At 39.8% G+C, this 19,938-nt stretch overlaps 1 protein-coding gene across 1 annotated transcript in view; it reads right to left on the minus strand.

The window, feature by feature from the left end:
- The window catches only part of LOC125456426 (dynamin-3), a 232,545-nt gene that overhangs the window by 80,440 nt on the left and 132,167 nt on the right, over window positions 1-19,938 (minus strand). Inside the window, exon 16 of the mRNA XM_048539519.1 lies at window positions 8,813-8,922. Coding sequence (XP_048395476.1) covers window positions 8,813-8,922 — 110 coding nt within the window. The remainder of the gene's footprint in view (window positions 1-8,812; window positions 8,923-19,938) is intronic.

The raw sequence follows: 19,938 nt of genomic DNA on the forward strand, positions 1-19,938 counted from the left end.
ACCGCATAAAGCCATGTTGCCTATTTCTAGTAAGTCCATATTTTTCCAAATGAGTAAATCCTATCCCTAATTATTTTCTCCAATAATTTCCCTACAACTGACATTAGGGTCACCAACCTGTAATTTCCTAGGTCATCCCTGCTGTCTTTCTTAAACAAAGGAACAATGTAGTCTATTCTCCAGTCCCCTGGTGTCTCTCTTGTGACTACATAGGAGACAACGTCCCAGCAATTTCATCAGTTGCCTCCCTGAGCACTCTGGGAAATATCCTATCAGGTCCTGAGGTCTTGTCTACCTTAATGCTTTTCTAAGCTCCCGACACCTCTTCCCTTTTTAGATTGATATATCCTAGAATATCAACATACCATTCCCAACACTCACCATCCACCATGTCCCCCTTCTTTGTGAATATCAATGTGAGGTATTTGTTAAGGAGCTTACCCTCTTCCTCTGGCTCGTTGCACAAATTCCCTTCTTTGTCCTTCAGTGGACATATCGTTTCTGTCATGCTCCTTATATATGTATAAATGTGTTTGCAAAAGATGTTTTCGTGGCTCCTAACTCCTTCTTTGTGGTTTTTCCTGCTGGCTTTATATTCTTCGAGGACTCTATCTTCAGTTTCCTGAATCTTATGTATGCCTTCTGTTTCTTTTTGACTAAGTTCTTAATTTCGTTTGTCATCCAAGTTTCCCTCATCTTGCCATATTTATCCTTATTTTCACAGGAACATGCTGGTCTTGAACTCATACCAGATGTGAATTTATCCTCAAACAGCTGCCCTCAACGTACACTTGCTCGTTCCTGCCCAAAGATGGAGTTAGCCTACTACCAATTTCGCCCGAGGACTACTCTTATCCTTATCCACAAGTAACTTAAACCTTACAGAATTATGGTCATTGTTCCCAAAATGTTTTCCTAAGAGTTGCTCAGTTTATTGGTGATTTAGCAGGAGGTTTCAAGTCAATCAATCGGTTTTTGATGGAAAAATTGCATCAGGAGTGCAACTCACTCTTATGATACGTTTTAGTATGGAAAAGTGTACTTCAACAGGAGATAGTAAGAACTGCTGACGCACTAAAGGCTGAAAAAGGATCCCGACCCAAAACGTCCACTTTCCTGCTCCTCTGATGCTGCCTGGTCTGCTGTGTTCCTCCAGCTCACACTCTGCATTTCAATTGGCTGTTTTTGTTAAGCAAGACACTTTGTAGGGACACATTAGATGTGCAAAACAGGGGATGGCTGTGCTGTGTCTTCAGAACAGAAATGGCCATTCAGTCCACCTGTGCATACACTCTCCAACATTGATGATTATGCTTCATCAAAATCAAACGCTGTAATTTTCTCACAATTTTCTGTGAATTACATATTTAATTAATAAAAAGTTGTGTTTCGTCAATAACATTCCGAGGCTGCAGAGCAATGCTCAAGCAACAAACTGTATATTTAACGGCTTACATTCTGAGGGCCAAAGGAAACTGATCAAATTGAAGCAAGACCCTCTGTGAGAACATATAAGCCTCTGCTGTAGCTGTGGCATCACTGTCCTCTCAATGATGCAAGGAGGACAAAAATCTGTCAACAATTAGACCGTTTGAAGAGGAAAAATTAAAACCATTTGACTTCTGTGATGTGCCAAGAATTTCCTTTTTTTTTAGGGAAAATTTTTGCAAAATCTGATTATAGCTACAAAAATGCAAAAGAACACAAGAACATACACAAATTGTCATGGCCTTATTTTGAAAAATTATCTTTCAAGTATTTACCTAGTCATAAGATGCTGAGTCCACGAATGAACGGTAATCAAGAATAAGGATGTGCGAAAGGTTTTCATTTGCTATGCTAGCCACCTTAATTTAAAGCCAAGTGCCTGGCTTAGCATTGTTTTTTTTTAACAATCTACTTGATTTTAGTGAAACCAGATTAGCAGAACTAAAGAAGAAAATCTGGTGGGTGTTTAAAATAAACATTGATACAAGAAAAATTACTCAAAAAAAGTCAGACTGAGAAAGGAAATGAAAAAAAAAATTCCAATTCCAGGTGTTCCAACAATGAATTATCCAGGTTAGCACTTAGGACTTTAAAAAAAACTACAGAAGAACGTAAGGAAAAATTAAACAAATGAAAACCAGTTAAGAAATGGAAACAAGGCATTTTGCATATTTGGAAAGAGAACAAAGATATCTTTAAAAGCAAAGGAGTATACATATTGTTTTCATTAGTTTCAGTGTTAAGATTAAATGCACTGGGATAAAAGTTCCCAACTCCAATTCTAAAAGAGTTGTTGGAACTTCTTTTTATACAGAAAATCTGAACTCCTGTGACATTGCTCATGGGGTAGTCCAGAGTCTAGAGCAAAGTTGAGATAGTTAGATGTTACCCTGGTCTGTACTTCTGAAGCTGCTTTTCAGGTATTCCCCGTGGGTAACTAGTGTAAATGGGCACATCCTGAAGTCAATTAAAGTTTAATTATTTTGCATTTGAAAGTCTGTGCAGATTGCCAGCTGTTTGGCTCCCCTTCTTGGTTAAAGGCCAGGTTATCAAAAGGTCAGAAAATCAGCAAGACATGGACAGCATTTTTTTTAACTCCAATTGTTAAATTATGATTTGTTGGTGCTTTATGCGGATATGATATCTAAGAGCCATAAACATACTGTGGATGCAATATATGTATTAATTGTTAGCAATTCTTTCTCTGCTATTGATCATAGTGAGTCAGAGCTAGTACGGTTATTAAAAGGGGCTGAATTAACTTTTCAGATAGCAATTTACATCTCCAGTTAATACATTTGGAAACAAATTTGCAAGAGTTCTGTGATAAAATTCTTTAAATTGATGTCTCAAAAACAATAACTTTTCATTATTTTATAAATGAGTCAGAGACATATTTCATTTGTATGAAACGTTCTGAATTCTCAATTTAGAAGATTTCATAAAAAATTCAATATTTAATTCTGTGTTGCTGAAAAAGACAAGACGTGTTGTTGAAACTGCTTGTCTTGTACTCATTACGAGAGATGCAAGAATGCCAAATTTCAAACTGAACAACTTATACTGCTGGGAAAGAAACTGAGAAGCTCAGCAGGTCTGGCAGCATCAGTGAAGAGAGAACACAGTTAACAGTTCCAGTCCAGTGACCTTTTTTCAGAACTTGGTCATATTGCCTAGTCATATTCTGTTTGCAGAGGCCAAGGTCCTGATTATATGTACATCCTAACAAGTGTAAGTGAGCCACATTGTAAACCCCGCCCCACCAAGTTTAACCCCAGCTTCTTTACAAATAACGTGGAAAATGTGGAACCATTGTTTTATGTTAAGCCGAAAGATTCCAGCCTTGAATATATTTGGTTCACATTTGGCTCAGCCACCTATCTGGCTCAATAATGGCAAGTTTTTCCCCAGCCTTTCTCTTTAGCAGATCCAATCACCACTCTAAGATTACCTTGTTAAAAAAAACCCCACTTTTTTCACTATTGTAAGAGGCTACGTATGTGTTTCCATTTTGGATTATTGACTGAAATAGAGTTGGATTGCTATAACTGGCTTGCCAGGAAAGTTTGGAAATTTGAAAGCCAAGTGCTGAACTGCACAATGTAGTTACATAGATCTGTACAGCATGGAAACAGACCCTTTGGTCAAACTCGTCCAAGCCAACCAGATATTCTAAATAAATCTAGTCCCATTTGCCAGCATTTGCCCCATATGCCTCCAAACCCTTCTTATTCATATACTCATCCAGATGCCTTTTAAGTGTTGAAATTGTACCAGCATCCAACACTTCGTCTGGCATTCCAAACCATCACCACCCTCTGCATGGAAAAGTTGCCCCTTGGATCCCTTTTAAATCTTTCCCCTTCTCACCTTAAATCTAGGCCCTCGAGTTTTGGCCTCCCTTAACCCAGGGAAAAGACCTTATCTATTCACCCTATCCATACCCCTCATAATTTTATAAACAGCTATAAGGTCACTCCTGAGCCTCCGACATTCCACACGGAAACAGCAAGAGGTAGAATTCAACAGTAAATGGTACAAAGAATCTTTTCAGTTAGGAAATTCTGCCTGACAACATCCAGACAATTGGTTGAGCTGCAGAACATTAAAAAAATGTAAAGGCCAAGAGCTGCAAAGTAAAAGAAAAAAATCAATATCTTGCATACAGAAAGCATCCACCTCACCACTCTTGGGAAAATACAGAGAAAACAAGAATGCTTAGTAGAAGAAATTCATACAAGAGAGGATCTAACCACACTTGATCAACTGTAGAATAAAAGAATGGCTGTCACCTTGCAAACCACAGCAAATCACGACTGCAAAATCAAAACAACTCAGACAAAAATAATTTTCCAACCTTTGGTCTGGATTTTTGATCTTCCGAAATTTGTTTCCCCTCTCTGTATTCTTTCTTCATTTATAGTGTAAGTGCTAAACTCTTCGTTTGACTTAAGTTGCATGAATTAAAAATCCTTTGTTTCCTGTCCTTTTTAAGATAAATAGACTTATTCTTTATTATTCTGAAGAAACCCGGTGTGAATTGCTTTTTTCCTGAGTTCCAGACAGGCAGGCAAATTGGTCATTTTGGTGATCTCACTGGGATTTTATACAGTTTGTGGATCAATGGTAGATAATATTGTAATAACTATTCCCAGTTACCTCATCACACTGTTAACAATCTCTCTCTCTTCACTCATTTCCTCAATTCTAAAACGTATAACAAAGCCATGGTCATCTTCATCACCACAGCAGAATACACTCAGCATTTTTAAATTTCTCTTATAACTTAATATTATGCCAGAATTACACACTCTCCCCCACCATGCGACCATTCTAATTGGGAGTCCTAATTTTTATCTACTTTTTTCTCCCATCTCTCCTATGCTTGAAGGACAGAGAACATTCATTAGGGTGAGAAATTACAGAGTTAAGTTAGAAGTGATGCTTCACTGGGATTGACTAACTGTAAAACATGTTGCTAGGGAAAGGGTTGAACCTGCTGTTTATTTTAAGGTCTTTCTAAACTGTCTTTTGTATCTGTGTGTAATAAACGTGCGTTCATTATTAAAAGAACATTTGCAACCTCACGTGAGTATGTACAATGACTGTCCAAATGGTAATGAAACTGCAAAAATAAAACTCATGATCTGTCAAACCACGTTTAACTCTATGATCTGATTTGTCCAGTCTTACAATCAACTCAGGTCATAACACAGGCTAATACTCTGGAAGTATGGCTTCCAATGCCCCCATGGCATGGAATTTAAATAATTCCAAAACTAAATAGCAGCCTCAGTGATGGAAATCATCGATTGTTATAAAAAATCCATCTGGTTCAGTAATGTCCTCTAAGGAAGGAAATCTGCCATCCTCATCTGGACATGGCCTTTATGTAATTGCAAACACGGAGCAATGTGGTTGACTCTTAATAGCCCTCTAATAATTAATTAGTTCAAAGGCAATTAGGAATGGGTAAAAAATGCTGACCTTGCCAGTGACACTGACATCCCATTAAAGAATAAAGAACAAAAAATAAGCTGGGCTGTTTTTCTGCTATAAATACTTTGCAAATTTGTCAGATCCTATGTTCTCCCATCGTGTTTTATGATCCCTCCAATCTTCTACCATTCAGCAGCTGACCACACCCCCTCTCCCTGGGCTTTCTGCTCTTGCTGAGAGCTGGGTGGGGCAGGGAGGTGGGAGAATTGCCCTTGTTTATTTCTAATTATGTCACAACCACAGAGTTATCCTCAGGAGTGGTTAATGAGCTGCAAATGTGTACAGTTCATTTATAGCCCTGTTTTAGTTTGAGTGTTACAATTTTAAAGTAACCAGCAGCACAACTTTATGTGCTAACATACACATGTTAGTTTATTGCCCAACTCTCACTTAAAGTTATTTAAAGTAAATAATTATAAAGTTATTGGCTAAAATATTGAAACAATGATTAAAAGTAGGCAAGGATCAAAGGTATTTATAAAGACAAAAGTAAGCTCTAAAATTACTTCTGGTGTGACTTGCTTGAAAATTTCTGTTTCCTATGTGAAGGGGTTCACATCCAACCTGTCTATATGTGTCTGTACCAGGCCACCTTTCCTCCCCAGACTCCACCATTTGAGTTGATCATGGCAGGTGCGGTCTTGCATTCTCTCTCTCTCTGGAAGTCAGGATGTGACTGACCAAGAACAAACCCTGCCCCTTTCACTTGGCCCCTTTCCCATCCATGCTTTACTGTAACTGTTCCTTTACATATACAGTTGCCTCCTTCACAATAACCATTTTCCCATGCTTCTCCCAGCCTGTAGCCCCAATCTTCATGCATAGGTTCTCCGGTCTCCTTGCTTCAGTTTATCCCCACTATTCTCCCACCTTGTGTTTCTCCGTCAGAGGCCACGGACTGACTGTGATCCATCCCCTTAAGCAACCGAACCAAGCAGCCCCATAGCTCTTGGTGATGACTGCACATCTCCTCGCAAGTGTTAGCATTACTCCCCAGAGTGGCCACTGTGGAGCCAAAATATGTTGACACAGACTCTCTGACCAAGAGCACCCCGACTGAACATCTGACCATGTCCAAGCCGCTGCACTGAAATCAAAGGCTACCAGCAACTGCCTGTGCCAGGAAACCCTGGCATTTGTTCAGATCTATGGTGTTTTTCTTTTGTTAGATTTTTAATATTCCCGAGAGTCAGTTAACTTTGATTTGGTGGCAATTGTCTGGAAACATGAATGAATGTTCTGATTGGTTTATAATCCTTTTATTGTTGATTCTGTAATTGCTGATTTCCTGCCCTTTCATAAACATCAGACTGAAGGCAGCCTCGTGGACGAACTCGGATTTGACTAAGTTTGATTCCTGAGCACCGCGTCCAAAATCTGACACAGCAAATATAAAAGGAAATGCAGTCCAACTTACCACTTCTTTAATATTAACGCAATCCCTATCACTCTCAGTGTCCTTCATCATCATCATCATTAGCGGTCCCTTGCAGACGAGGATGGCTCTCTCATTGTCAGGGTGAGTCTGTAGGTGGCTGTACAGACTGAAATGGCCATTGCAGGCTCTGTTACACTCAGGGCAGGTGACGGTCGAGGGGTGAAGTGGGTGAGGCATTAGTGTAGCAGCGCGGTCCTTTTGCTATTTTTGCCTGGCTTCCATTATTTCCCGACGGCAAGTCTTGCTGTGCTCGATGCCTTCCCAGATGCTCCTCGTCCACTTTGGACAGACTTGGGCCAGTGATTCCCAGGTGTCTGTGGGAATGCCACACTTTGCCAGTGAGGCTCTGAAGGTATCACTGAAGGGCTTCCTCTGCCCAGCTGGGGCTCGCCTGCCACTTCAAAGCTGGAAGTAGAGCCCCTGTTCCGGGAGTCTCGTGACAGTCATGCGGGCAACATACCCAGCCCATCGCAGCCAATCAAGGGTGGTCAGTGTCTCAATGCTATGGATGTTGGCCTGGACTCAGCATCCACACTTATCATAGGCAGTCACCTTTAACGGGTAAATAGCGAAGCAATTCCATAAAAGTCAATTGCATCAAACCTACCAAACATATTGAGCAACAACAGGTTTTCAAGCAACTACAATCAGCAATTCAGCTCTACCATCTTTATGGTATTTATCTGTACAATAGGAGGCAGTTGTTAAGTCAAAATTTCAGGCATATTGTATCAAGGATTTTTTAAAAAATATGTTGGTTACATTAAATTTCTGGTTTTACTGCCCAATACGTAGCAGACAAATCATGTTAACACCAACACATAAGCATGGAGACTGCACTAATTAAGCTCCTGTTGTGCTGCTCGATGGTGGTCAAGTAATACGCTATTTTATAAGGTCACGTAAGCACACTATATCACTCTAATACTGTAAGATAGAGATGTTGCTTTAAAACAAGCATGTCTAATGGATGTAAAGTTCAGACTATATCAAATCGTATGAAAATTGACTTTATTATTGGGTAAAACAAGACATACAGCTTTACACACTGCTGGATCAATTAGGAGCTGATGAACAATAAGCCTTTTCTTATAGAATAATGTTTATGCTTCCTCAGACTTACCTGAATTTTTTCCAATCCCACTGTATTGGAATTTTTCGCTGTTGTCGGTTGCACAGAAAGCAGCTATGTTACAAAAGCCTGGCTATAACTTCATCGCGCCAGTGAGCAGCTCTGGAGCTAACCAACTGCGGAAGACTAAACAACATGCTAGATTGCAAATATTTCTTAAGTTATTGCACTAGGTTAAGTCTAGATGGGTGAGTGAGCCATTTCAGTGGGTTTTCATTACACAATGAAAACGGACTTTTTCAAAACAAAATGGCAAATAAATGACAATATAACTCTAATTTCCTCCTATGTAATTTACTTAACAATTTGAAAAGGACTTTTTTACCCCTATGTTTGACACTGTTTAGATAACTTCTCTAAGCAAACACATTTTGTGCAATGAAGAAGAGACAAACATAGCTTTTGTAAAATAAGCATTTGCTCAAACCTCAGAAGTGTATATACTCCTGAAAATATAAAGGCCTGGGGCAGAAGATTTCAGGGGGCCTGGAAGGGATGTCAGTGGTGAATCAACAGGCTGGAAATAAGCCGTTTGCATGCAGGGTATTTCTCCCCGCAACCCCCATGGAGAAAGGAGACCCCTTTCTTCTTGTCTTTGTTCCAGGCAGCAACCAACACCCAACCCCCCCCCCCCCCCCCCCACTACCCCAACCCCTGCCCTCTGCCACAGCTGAAACACAACAGTTGTGGCATGTAATATCCAGCCCCTGATTCTAACCATAAAAAATGTAAACTCCGTTTCCTAGCAATCTTACCTTTGCTCTGTATTATAAAGTGCAAAGACATATTTGCTAGACATGAAAGTTTTCTCCACATCTCGAATTTTCAGATTGTCCAGTGGTAGCATATACTTCTTCTCTTTCTCCTATGGAAAAAATAAGAAATAAGACAATTAATTTAAAATAAGAGTTGATTGTTTAAATAAAAGATACACAGTTTAATAGTCACCATTTCCCATTGATTTCTCAGGAAACATATGAAAATGAGGATAACCTTTATTCACAAACAGTTTTGCAACCTTGCCTATTTTACTATTATTGACCACACCTTATGCAATGCTTTATTGCAATGCAGCTAATACTCAAATAGAGTTTTCACTTGCGGCATTTGTTTTCATTTTGTGTGTGAGAAGTTGATCTTAGTCTTTTCACTTGTGACCTACAGTGTAACATTGCAGCTAATGTCTACTGCTTGCTGACTTGTGTATTCTTGCCATTTTTGTGCTGAGTAAATGCTTTCTGTTTGCTTGTAAGATCATTGTTCCTTATAGATACTGTGCAGCCTGTTCTGCCTTCATTTAAAAAGCAATCTGAAATTAGTGAAAGCATGTGGCCAATACTCATAATAAAACAGTATATATTTCAGCAGCCCATTTATTTAGTTTTTTTGTTTGAGCAGCTTATTCATCACAGCCAGGGTTTAACCAACTCAAGTCTTTAAATTGCACGATACAGACTGGAAATTTAAACCGTAACGTGCAATTTAAAAACATAAATTTGCACTTCATTACTTCATATTTATTATTATACCCCAAATTAGTATATTTTAAAAGTTGTGGAGAATTCAGCATTATACATTTAGAAACAATTCAGAGGTCCAATGTATAATTTTATGTCTGTCATTATTGTTATTTGTGAGTATGCAACTGTTAATATCTTTCTCAATTTAAGCTGAGTCTGTATCCACAGACAACATGCCTCCATTAGGTTGAACCTTTCTGTTCATGTCTGCAGTTGTCATGGTCATGAGGCCGCGAGTCATATGAATGCCAGGAAAAAGAGGTGGCGGAGGGGGAAGAAGAACAGAACTTCAACACATTAAAGGCAACTTTTTAATGATCACCCTCAGGTAATACTTTAACACAGTACACCTGGTAGGATTTTAACTTTAAACGGAAAGTTTTTAATAAAAAAAGACTTGAAATGCAGGTGTTTGGAATATCCAATAGTTGTTAGTCTTGAATGGAAAGGATGCACTTTCGCAATTCAGCAATGCTGCCTTGACAGACAACCTCTACCACATAGAAAAAAAAACAAAGGCAGTAGGCACAAGGAAACATCATCATCTGCAAGATCCTCTCCAATCTACACTTTCTCGGATTTGGAAATATATTCTTCCTTCAAGTTTCCAAAATCCTGAAACTCCCTTATTAACAGTTAGTTCACATATATATCTTTCTAACTTGCACTTATGCACTGGCTTATTACAACCTTAAGATGGATCAATAAAAGTTACAACAAAAGTTATTCTTTAAAGAGAAGAATGAACGGGGAGAAGGTGGAAGACTTGATGCACCACCATTAAAATGAAAAGATGTGTCAAAGCACTTTACATAGGAGAAAGGAAAAACAAACTGTTTAAGGAAATAATTGGTGGTTATTGGTTTTAAGATGTGTCCTAAAAGAGGACAGAGTAATGGAGAGCAGAGTACAGCGTGATTTTGAATTGTACAATCTGGACTATGAATTGGTTTGGTTGGAAATTGCTTAGGGGGTAAAAAAAATAGAAAGTTGGCAATAATGGCTATGTATCCAAATTGGCAGGATGTGACTGGTCATGCTGTCAAACATCGACACTGCAGCTTCAACTTCTCACTATATTCATAAATGATTTGTATTCTTGTTAAGAAATGTATTAAAGGTCATGGGAGCAAAGATAGATCACAGATTTGCCATCATCAGACTGGATGGTAGAACATATTACGGGACGAAATAAACTACTCCTAGTCCTACCTTCTTACATGCACACAACGGTAGAAGGCCTTCAGTTTCACAGATCAGTTCTCTTAGCCAAAACTGAGTTTATACAAAAGAAGCAGCTACTGATCAGTTACAATTGTGATTGAAGGACTACATATGATGACAATGAGAGTTCAGAAATAACCACGTTACTGTGGATCAAGTGTATCACACAGCCAGACCAAGCAAGGATGGCTGCTTTCCTTTCCGAAACAATATTAGTCACTCAGATGGATTTTTGATTACTATTACCATTGGTTACATGATCACCATTACTCTAGGCCTTCTATTCTGTATTTTTATTGAATTCAAGTTTTATGCCTCTGCCGTCGTGGGATTGTCCCCATGAATCTGGGGCTCTGGGTTACTAATCCAGTGACATTACTATTATGCCAAACTCTCGTCTTTACATAGTTCCACCCTGGAAATAGCTGTCAATCAGGAATTGAAAGAAAGGGAGGGATGCAAGAAAAATACGATTACCAGGGAAGTAAGATGTAATAACAAGGTACTTGGGTAAGTTCAAGATAATCAGATAGAGCTAACATGATTTTGTCAAATGGAAATAATTTTTAACTAATGTATTGGAGTTCTTTGAAGAAGTACTTGTGCTGTAGATAAAGGGGAACGAATGGACGTAATGTACATAGACTTCCGGAAAGCATTTGGCAAAGTGCCACATGAAAGATTACTGCGAAACATAAAAGTTTATGGTGAAGTGGATAACATATCAGCATGGATAAGAGATAGGCTGACTAACAGAAACCAGGCAACTGGTATAAATGGGTCCTTTTAGGCTGGCCCAGGATTTCACAAGCAATGTGCCTTAAGTGTTGATACTAGGGCCTCAACTTCTTATAATTTATTTAAATGAACGGATAAAGGGACCAAAGGTACAGTAGCTAAATTTATTGCTGACATAAAGGTATGTCATAAAATGAGTTCTGAAGAGGATGTAACTGGAATATAGATAGGTTAAATGAATAGGCAAAGATCTGGCAAACAGAATATAATGTGGAAGAGTGTGAAACTGTCCATTTTGGCAGAAAAAATAATGTTATTTCAATGATGGGAGGTTGCAGAGGTCTGAGAATGCAGAGATCTATGTGTGAATCACAGAAGGTTAGCATACAAGTCCAGCACACATACGCAGTAAAGCTAATAGAATGTTACGATTTATTTCAAAAGGAATTGTATGGAAGAGTAAGGGGGCTATGCTTCAGTTATACAGGGCATTGGTGAGACTATATCTGGTAGTTAGCATGGATTTGATAGACCAAAGGTTCTGTTTCTATGTTGTATTACTCTATGACACTACTGCTGTCAGTACTCATCACTATACTTGCAGAAGGATGTTAATGCATTAGAAATAGCTCAGAGAAGGTTTACTAGATTAATTCCTGGAACAAACAGACTGCCCAATGAGGAAAGGGTAGAGAGGCTGGGCTGTATCTTCTGGAGTTGGAGGTGACTAAATTGAAACATACGAATCTAAGGGGACTTGATCGGGTGGGTGTTGAAAGGATATTTCCTCTAGCAGGTGAATCTAGAACTAGGGATCACAGTTTAAAAATAAGACCAGGTAACGTTTTCTTCTGTCATTGGGTTCACAGTCTTTGGAATTGCCTTCCACTAAAGGCAGTGGATGCAGAATCTTCTAAATATTTTTAAGACAGAGGTAGACAGATTTTTAATTACCAAGTTCATGAAAGATTATTAGAGGTACACAGGAATGGAGAGTTGAGATTGATGTCAGATCAGCCATGATCTTATTGAATTACATAGCAGGCTCAAAAGCCCAACTTTGTTCCTTCTTTGTATGTTTAGCAACTTCAGGTCATCCCAAATCATTTTATAACCAATTAAGTACATTTTGAGGCATGGGTCATTGTTGTATTATAGGAAATACAGCAGTCAATTTGGGCATTACAAGGTACCACAAACAGAAATGCGACAATGACCAGATAATTTGTTGTAGTGGTGTAGATTAATGGATAAACGCTAGCCAGCACACTGCTCCTCTTGCTCTGCTTCAGTTTATGTTCACAAGTAAGGAGATGAGCCTTGATTTAACACTGCCTCAAATGCAATGAGGTATCAGGCTAGAAACTATTTTCAAGTCTTGAGCAGGACTTGAACTTGCAGCCTTCTGACTCAGAAACTTAAATGTCATCAATCAAACCTCAAATGAAAACAGGGAGTGCTGGAGAAGAAGAGTCATTCTGGACTTGAAACGTTAACCCTGCTGGATGCTGCCAGATCTGTCGAGGCTCTCCAGCATTTGCTGTTTTCATTGCAGATTTCTAGCAACAGTATTTTGCATTTATTCAACCAGCCTTCAGTTATTTCTAAATTGGTAAATAAACAAAACTATTTTTACAAAAGTAAAAGGAGAAATTGCACGAAATCTTATTTTCCGCTGACATGAACACAAAGATAGATGAGGTAGTGACAAATAAAACTGCAGATGCTGGAATCCAAGGTAGGCAGACAGGAAGTTGGAAGAACACAGCAAGACTTCTCCTTTCCTCCAGATGCTGCCTGGTTAGACGTGTTAGTGTTCTGTTGACCCAGAGTTGACTGCAAGGAAATTACAAGTGTGGCATGTGACAGAAATCAACTGATTGAGAAGAATCCTCATGTTTAAGGATGCAAAGAATTAAAAAATTAATTAAAGAATTAAGGATACAATCAACATCCAGACAATGCACTGCTTTTAGAGCTGGCCACAGTGTCCGTTAAGAATTAAAAATGAACATGGCTTTGGCATGAAACAATGTTTATATAAACACTGGGACATGTTTCAACAAAAAAGGCAGAATACCTTTCACAGTCCTGCAAATATAGGTACACAGAACAAGATCACGGTACACGGACATGTACATGGACATGGACCGCTGAGTGATGGGAATACTATCATCTCATGAGCTCCCTTCTAGGTCACATGCCATCCTCACTTAGACAGATCACCAGTGTTTCGTTATTGCTGGGTCAAAATTCTGGTCCTACTTCACTAAAAGCACTGAGACTGTATTTACCAGAAAACCAAGACAGTTCCAGAAAGCAGCCTACCAACAGCTACTCAATTCAATCAAGGGGCAAGAAGAAAATCATGGCCTTGCAAGGCCATACTCCATGAATAAATAACAAAACTATCCAGAGAAGACTGAGGTTGAATGCACCAAGAGAGACTTTGTTACAGAAAGGGGTATGGATAACTGAGGCAACCAGGCTAATTCAGAAGCAATAACAATGAAGGAATTCATTCAATCTCATCATCTCTGCCAAACTGACAGACAGAAAACCAGCATTTGTAGCACTGACAGTATTTACTTGTGTTCTTCATGATGAGTAGGCGTAGATTGGATTAAAATATATGGGATTTAAAGAAAGCTGCTCTGGAGAATCATGCAAAGTTTTAATTCCACAACTGGTGAAAGTTCAAATCAATTCTGTTGTGGTCAGTTGGGAATTATAAGTATAAACAGTTTCTGATCAAACTATAGCACTATAGCTTCTGCTTATTGCATCCTTCCTCTTAAAAGCTTTTCCACATATATGAAGGCGTCACATTGCATGTTTCAAACTGCAATAGTGACTTAAAGAGAGGTGCCAGGTTTAGGCTGGTATTCTTGTCATCAATCAAGTGGCAGAAAACTGGATAAGTAATTAATTGCACACTACTCCTGCATAATTTATAACTGGCTCAGCAGAAACAATAGCACAAAAGCTGTTTCCACTTTCTCAGACAGGGGATGCAACATGATATGCCAGAAGGGCAAAACACAGAAACAGAATGACTTGGAAAGACCTTTTTTTTTAATTTCAACAATATTACGATGGCCATTAAGGTGATTCTTCCAAAAAAATTTTCTTGCATTCCTAGAATTCCTAGAATTGTAGCATCAGTTTGTAGACTGCACCGAGCTCTGTTGGCAATTCTATCACTATTCCTTCCCTGACTGTCATGCGACAGGAGTAAGGCAATGTTGGCCCAAGCTACATAAATATCTGAGTATCAAATCAGGGAGCAGCACATTGTTTATTCAATAATCAAGTTTAATTAAACTAGCCTGTCTCTTGCATTTAAGCATGAAATGATTAGTTCACACACTAACAAGCTGACTATATATTTATGTGGTTAACTGAGTGGATATATATAGTGGCCCCTCCTGGTGAGGCTGGCAGGCTATCAAAAGCTTTTCTCGTTAGGTTTTCCAAGACTTTTGCCAGTTATAGAATAGGATAGCCTGGTTTAAGAAAGTTCGATTATTGAATTCACTTTGTACTGTAATTTTGTTGTTTTTAATTAAAATAAAATTTCAATAAATTGAGAATGTATACAGGGCAGCACAGCATCACTTGACTATCAAGTGGTGATTCCCTCACATCATCAGTTCCATCCAAGTTAATTTTCCGAGGTGACTTGATGCCACAGGAATGACAGCTAGCTTTCCCACAACCAGGAAAACATTTGCCTTCAACGTCAACTATTCGTAACGGACACTGCGGCCAGCTCTAAAAGCAGTGCATTTGTCTGGATGTTGATTGTATTTCCAGTCAGACGAACTTTATTGTTGGGAACCTCATCTCACAACCTGATAAACAAATAGTAAGAAATGCCAATGCTGGGGTCAGAGATAACAGTGTGGAGCAGGCCAGGCAGCATCAGAGGAACAGAAAAGCTAACATTTCGGGTTGGGATCCTTCTTCAGAAATGGTGGGGTGGGGCGGGGGCGGGAGGACAAGGGAGCTCTGGAATATATAGAGGAGGAGTGAGGCTGAGGAAGGTGGGTAGGATGGTGATAGGTGAGTGCAGGTAGGGAGTGGTGGGGATTGGTCAGTGAGGTGGGAGGAACGGATAGGTGCGAGAGAAGATGGATAGGTCAAGGAGGCGCGGATAAGCGCGAGGGTTTGTGAAGGAATGGTGATATATTTTCAAGTAAGGATGGTGAGTGGCTTGGAGGGGAATATGCAAGTGTTGGTGTTGCCGTGTATCTGCTGCTCTTGTCCTTCTCGATAAAAGTGGTTGTGGGTTTGAAAGGTGTTCTCTGAGGATCTTTGGTGAATTTCTGAAGTGCATTTTGTAGATGGTACACAATATTGCTGCTAAACATTGGTGGTGGAAGGACTGGCAATGTCACCGTGAGTGGGGAGATTTTGAAACTAGTAAAGTCCATATTGAGAGCATTGGGTTGTAGGCTCCCAAGGTGGAATATGAGATGCAGCTCCTCCAGTTTCTGGGTGGCGTCATTGTGACACTGGAGGAGGCTCAGGAAGGACGTCATCAAGGGAGTGGGAGGGGGAGCTGAAGTGGTTCACGGCTGGAAGGCGTTGTTGTTTGTCATGAACAGAGCGCAGATGCTCTACAAAGCGGTCTCTAAGCCTCCGAACGAGACTACATGCCCTCCACCTGAACTTAACTTTTAATTTTAATGCCTGCAAGGGGAGGATCCTGGTTCTTGGGAAAGTCACAGCTGAAGAGGAGTATGAAGGGCTGACCTTAACAGTACTGCTTGTGGAGTGAGGTTATTAAGTTTAATTCTACACATATAAGACCTTATGATCTTTTTCTGGACCTGTGGGAAAGTTACTTACTCCTGCCTTTTTTTGGTTATGCAACCCCGCCTAAACCACAACCAGTAGTTAATTTCAGGCCCACAGAACGAATGGAAGATGAAATGAGAAATATGTTGAACTCCTTCCATGTGGTATCATGCAGCAGATCCATACTCCAGATAAATTAGCTAAAAGCACTTCTTCATCAGAAACTGCAAAGAAAAGCCACAAATTCAGCACTGACCACGTTATGTAGCATTGTTGGAGAAAAAGTGCCATTTTTTCAGGTCAATAGTTTTCTATCAAAAACCTTAGTGTGGCCAGTGAAATTGATATGTGCTCTTGAAGATGTCTATCTAATGAAAGCTTTTTTGATGTTTGTTAGTGAAGAGACTTTTCCAAAGAATGATCAAACAATGATCGTGTACTTCATACTAATGATGACGACGCAGGAAAATATGAGGTTTTCCAGTCTGAGCATACATGTGCCAAATTTTGGAAATCCAATCATTCTTAGTAACTCCTCATCGACATGAAGCTGACCATCTATGACACCATGGCAAATCTATTGTTCATCCAATATTCTTCTGCATTCCCCAATGGCGAAGATTCATCATGGACTAGAGCTTCCAATATGGCAGTAAATATATGAAACCTGTTAAGTGAAATAGTTTACAAGATTTACAGCAACAAATTATCAATGTCATGGAATGAGACTTCATGGTATCACCAACCATTGTACTGATAAAAACCACCTGCTCACCAGAGGTTTGCAATATAAATTATGCAGTTTAAGATCTCAAGTAAGTCTTGAGTCAGTAGACATTTTTTGTAAATCTTCAGACCAACTAAATTGAGAACAAACCAAACAGTTCTGGATGTGAGTTTGCTCGCTGAGCTGGAAGGTTCGTTTTCAGACGTTTCGTCACCATTCTAGGTAACATCATCAGTGAGTCTCCGACGAAGCGCTGGTGTTATGTCCCGCTTTCTATTTATCTGGTTAGGTTTCCTTGGGTTGGTGATGTCATTTCCTGCATTGGTGATGTCCTTTCCTGTTCTTTTTCTCAGGGGATGGTAGATTGGCTCCAAGTCAATGTGTTTGTTGATGGAGTTCCGGTTGGAATGCCATGCTTCTAGGAATTCTCGTGCGTGTCTCTGTTTGGCTTGTCCTAGGATGGATGTGTTGTCCCAATCAAAGTGGTGTCCTTCCTCATCTGTATGTAAGGATACGAGTGATAGTGAACATCATGAACATCAACTAGCCTCAAAACGACATGACCCACTATCACTCGTATCCTTACGAACAGATGAGGAAGGACACCACTTTGATTGGGACAACACATCCATCCTAGGACAAGCCAAACAGAGACACGCACGACAATTCCTAGAAGCATGGCATTCCAACCGGAACTCCATCAACAAACACATTGACTTGGAGCCAATCTACCATCCCCTGAGAAAAAGAACAGGAAAGGACATCACCAACCCAAGGAAACCTAACCAGATAAATAGAAAGCGGGACATAACACCAGCGCTTCGTCGGAGGCTCACTGATGATGTTACCTAGAATGGTGACGAAACATCTGAAAACTAACCTTCCAGCTCAGCGAGCAAACTCACATCCAGAACCTCAACCTGAGCTACAAATCTTCTTAAAACTCGCTAAAACCAAACAGTGTTTTCTGAAAAATAATCATGAACTAGACGAAAAATATTTTAAAGAAAATCCCATGGAATCACAGAATTGTTATGTTGCAGAAGGCAATTCAGCCCATTGTGCCTGCACTGACCCTTCACTACCCAGTGCCAGTCTCCTGCCTTCTCGCTAAACCCCTGCACATTATTTCTATCCAAACAACCATCCAATGCCCTCTTGAATACGTCAATTGGACCTGCCTTCACCACATTTCCATACAGTGTATTCCAAACCCTACCTAATTGCTGTGTGAAGAGTATTATTTTTGCTCTCACATCACCTTTGCTTCTTTTGCACATCACTTTAAATAGAGTCAGGAGTCATACAGCTGTACAGCACGGAAACAGTCCTTTCAGTCCAACTCATCCACACAACCAGATACTCTAAGTTAATCTAGTCCCATTTGCCAGCATTTGGCCCATATCTCTCTAAACCTTCCTATTTGTATACCCATCCAGATGCCTTTTAAATGCTGTAATTCGACCAGTCTCCACCACTTCCTCTGGCATCACATTCCATACATGTCTACATCCTGCCTGAAAAAATTAACCCTCAGGTCCCTTTCAAATCTTTCCCTTCTCGCCTTAAACCGATGATTTCTTGTTTTGGACTCCTCAAACTTAGGAAAAAGGCCTTGGCTATTCACCTTGTCCATGCCCCTCATGATTTTACAAACCTCTAAGGGTCAACCCTCAGTCTCTGGTGGCCCAGGGCAAGTAGCCGTCTGCCTATTCAGCCTCTTCCTAAAGCTCAAACCCTCCAATTTCAGCAATCCTAGTAAATCTTTTTTGAACTCTTTCAAGTTTCACAACAATATTTCCTATCGTAGGGAGACCAGAACTGAACAGAATACTCCCAAAATGGCGTAACCAATGTCCTGTACAGCTGCAACATGACATCCCAACTCAGTACTCAATGCAATGACCAATGAAGGCTAGCATGTCAAATGCCTCCATAACCACCCCGTCTACCTGGGCGACTCCATCTTCAAGGAACTATGAACCTGCAATCCAAGGTCGCTTTGTTCGGCAACACTCCCAGGACCCTACCATTAAGGGACTTACACAATTAATGGTAGGGCCTGGAAGAGTGCCCTCTTGTTCATTTTACGAGCAGGAACAGCTTCACCTTATCTACTCTGTCCGTTCTGCTCATGATTTTGAAAGCCTCTATCAAATCTCCTCTCAGCCTTCTCTCCAAAGAGAACAGTCCCAACATGGAAACAGGTGGTTTAATTTATCTTTAATATACTTAAAATGCAAGTGCAAAATGTGGTATTATTTTATCAATCCATGTGTTTCTGGCCACTTTTATTTTCGAATCTTGAAAGACATATTGAACAATCTACCCATGGGAGTGCCACTGACATATTGTATTGACATGTGGAATGTTTTATAGGTTCATAAGGTTTGTGCAAAAACTACCAGATGTAATCATGCACAATTCTTAACCGGCAGAGCTGGTTTTGAGAGAAGTAGCTTAAACAGATCCTGAGGAACAAAAAAGTGCATTATTCCATAGAAATAAACATGCCAATGGATGTTCACTGATCTTGATTATGGCTAAACAAGCGATTTCATAATGTTGACATCAGCGTTTGAATCATATGGCATTAAAAAGTGCACTTCCGCACTCCGGCCAAGAGAGACTAGATTGTTTCTGTACTCTGAGTGGATGCTGATTAGCTTGGTATCCCTTCAAGGGAGTTTACAAAGCTCCTTACTTATGATGTAATGATGACTGGCAGTCAAAATGTGCTGTACTATTAGAAAATTAGAAGCATCTGTTTGTAAAACAACAAGGGAAATTTCAGAAGCATAGCTTTTCTTCAATTTGACAGAGACCAATGATTGGAAGGGTCTCACTCTCATGCAGTGTTTATACATAA

Source organism: Stegostoma tigrinum, chromosome 8 (assembly GCF_030684315.1).
Source record: "Stegostoma tigrinum isolate sSteTig4 chromosome 8, sSteTig4.hap1, whole genome shotgun sequence".
Lineage (NCBI taxonomy): Eukaryota > Metazoa > Chordata > Chondrichthyes > Orectolobiformes > Stegostomatidae > Stegostoma > Stegostoma tigrinum.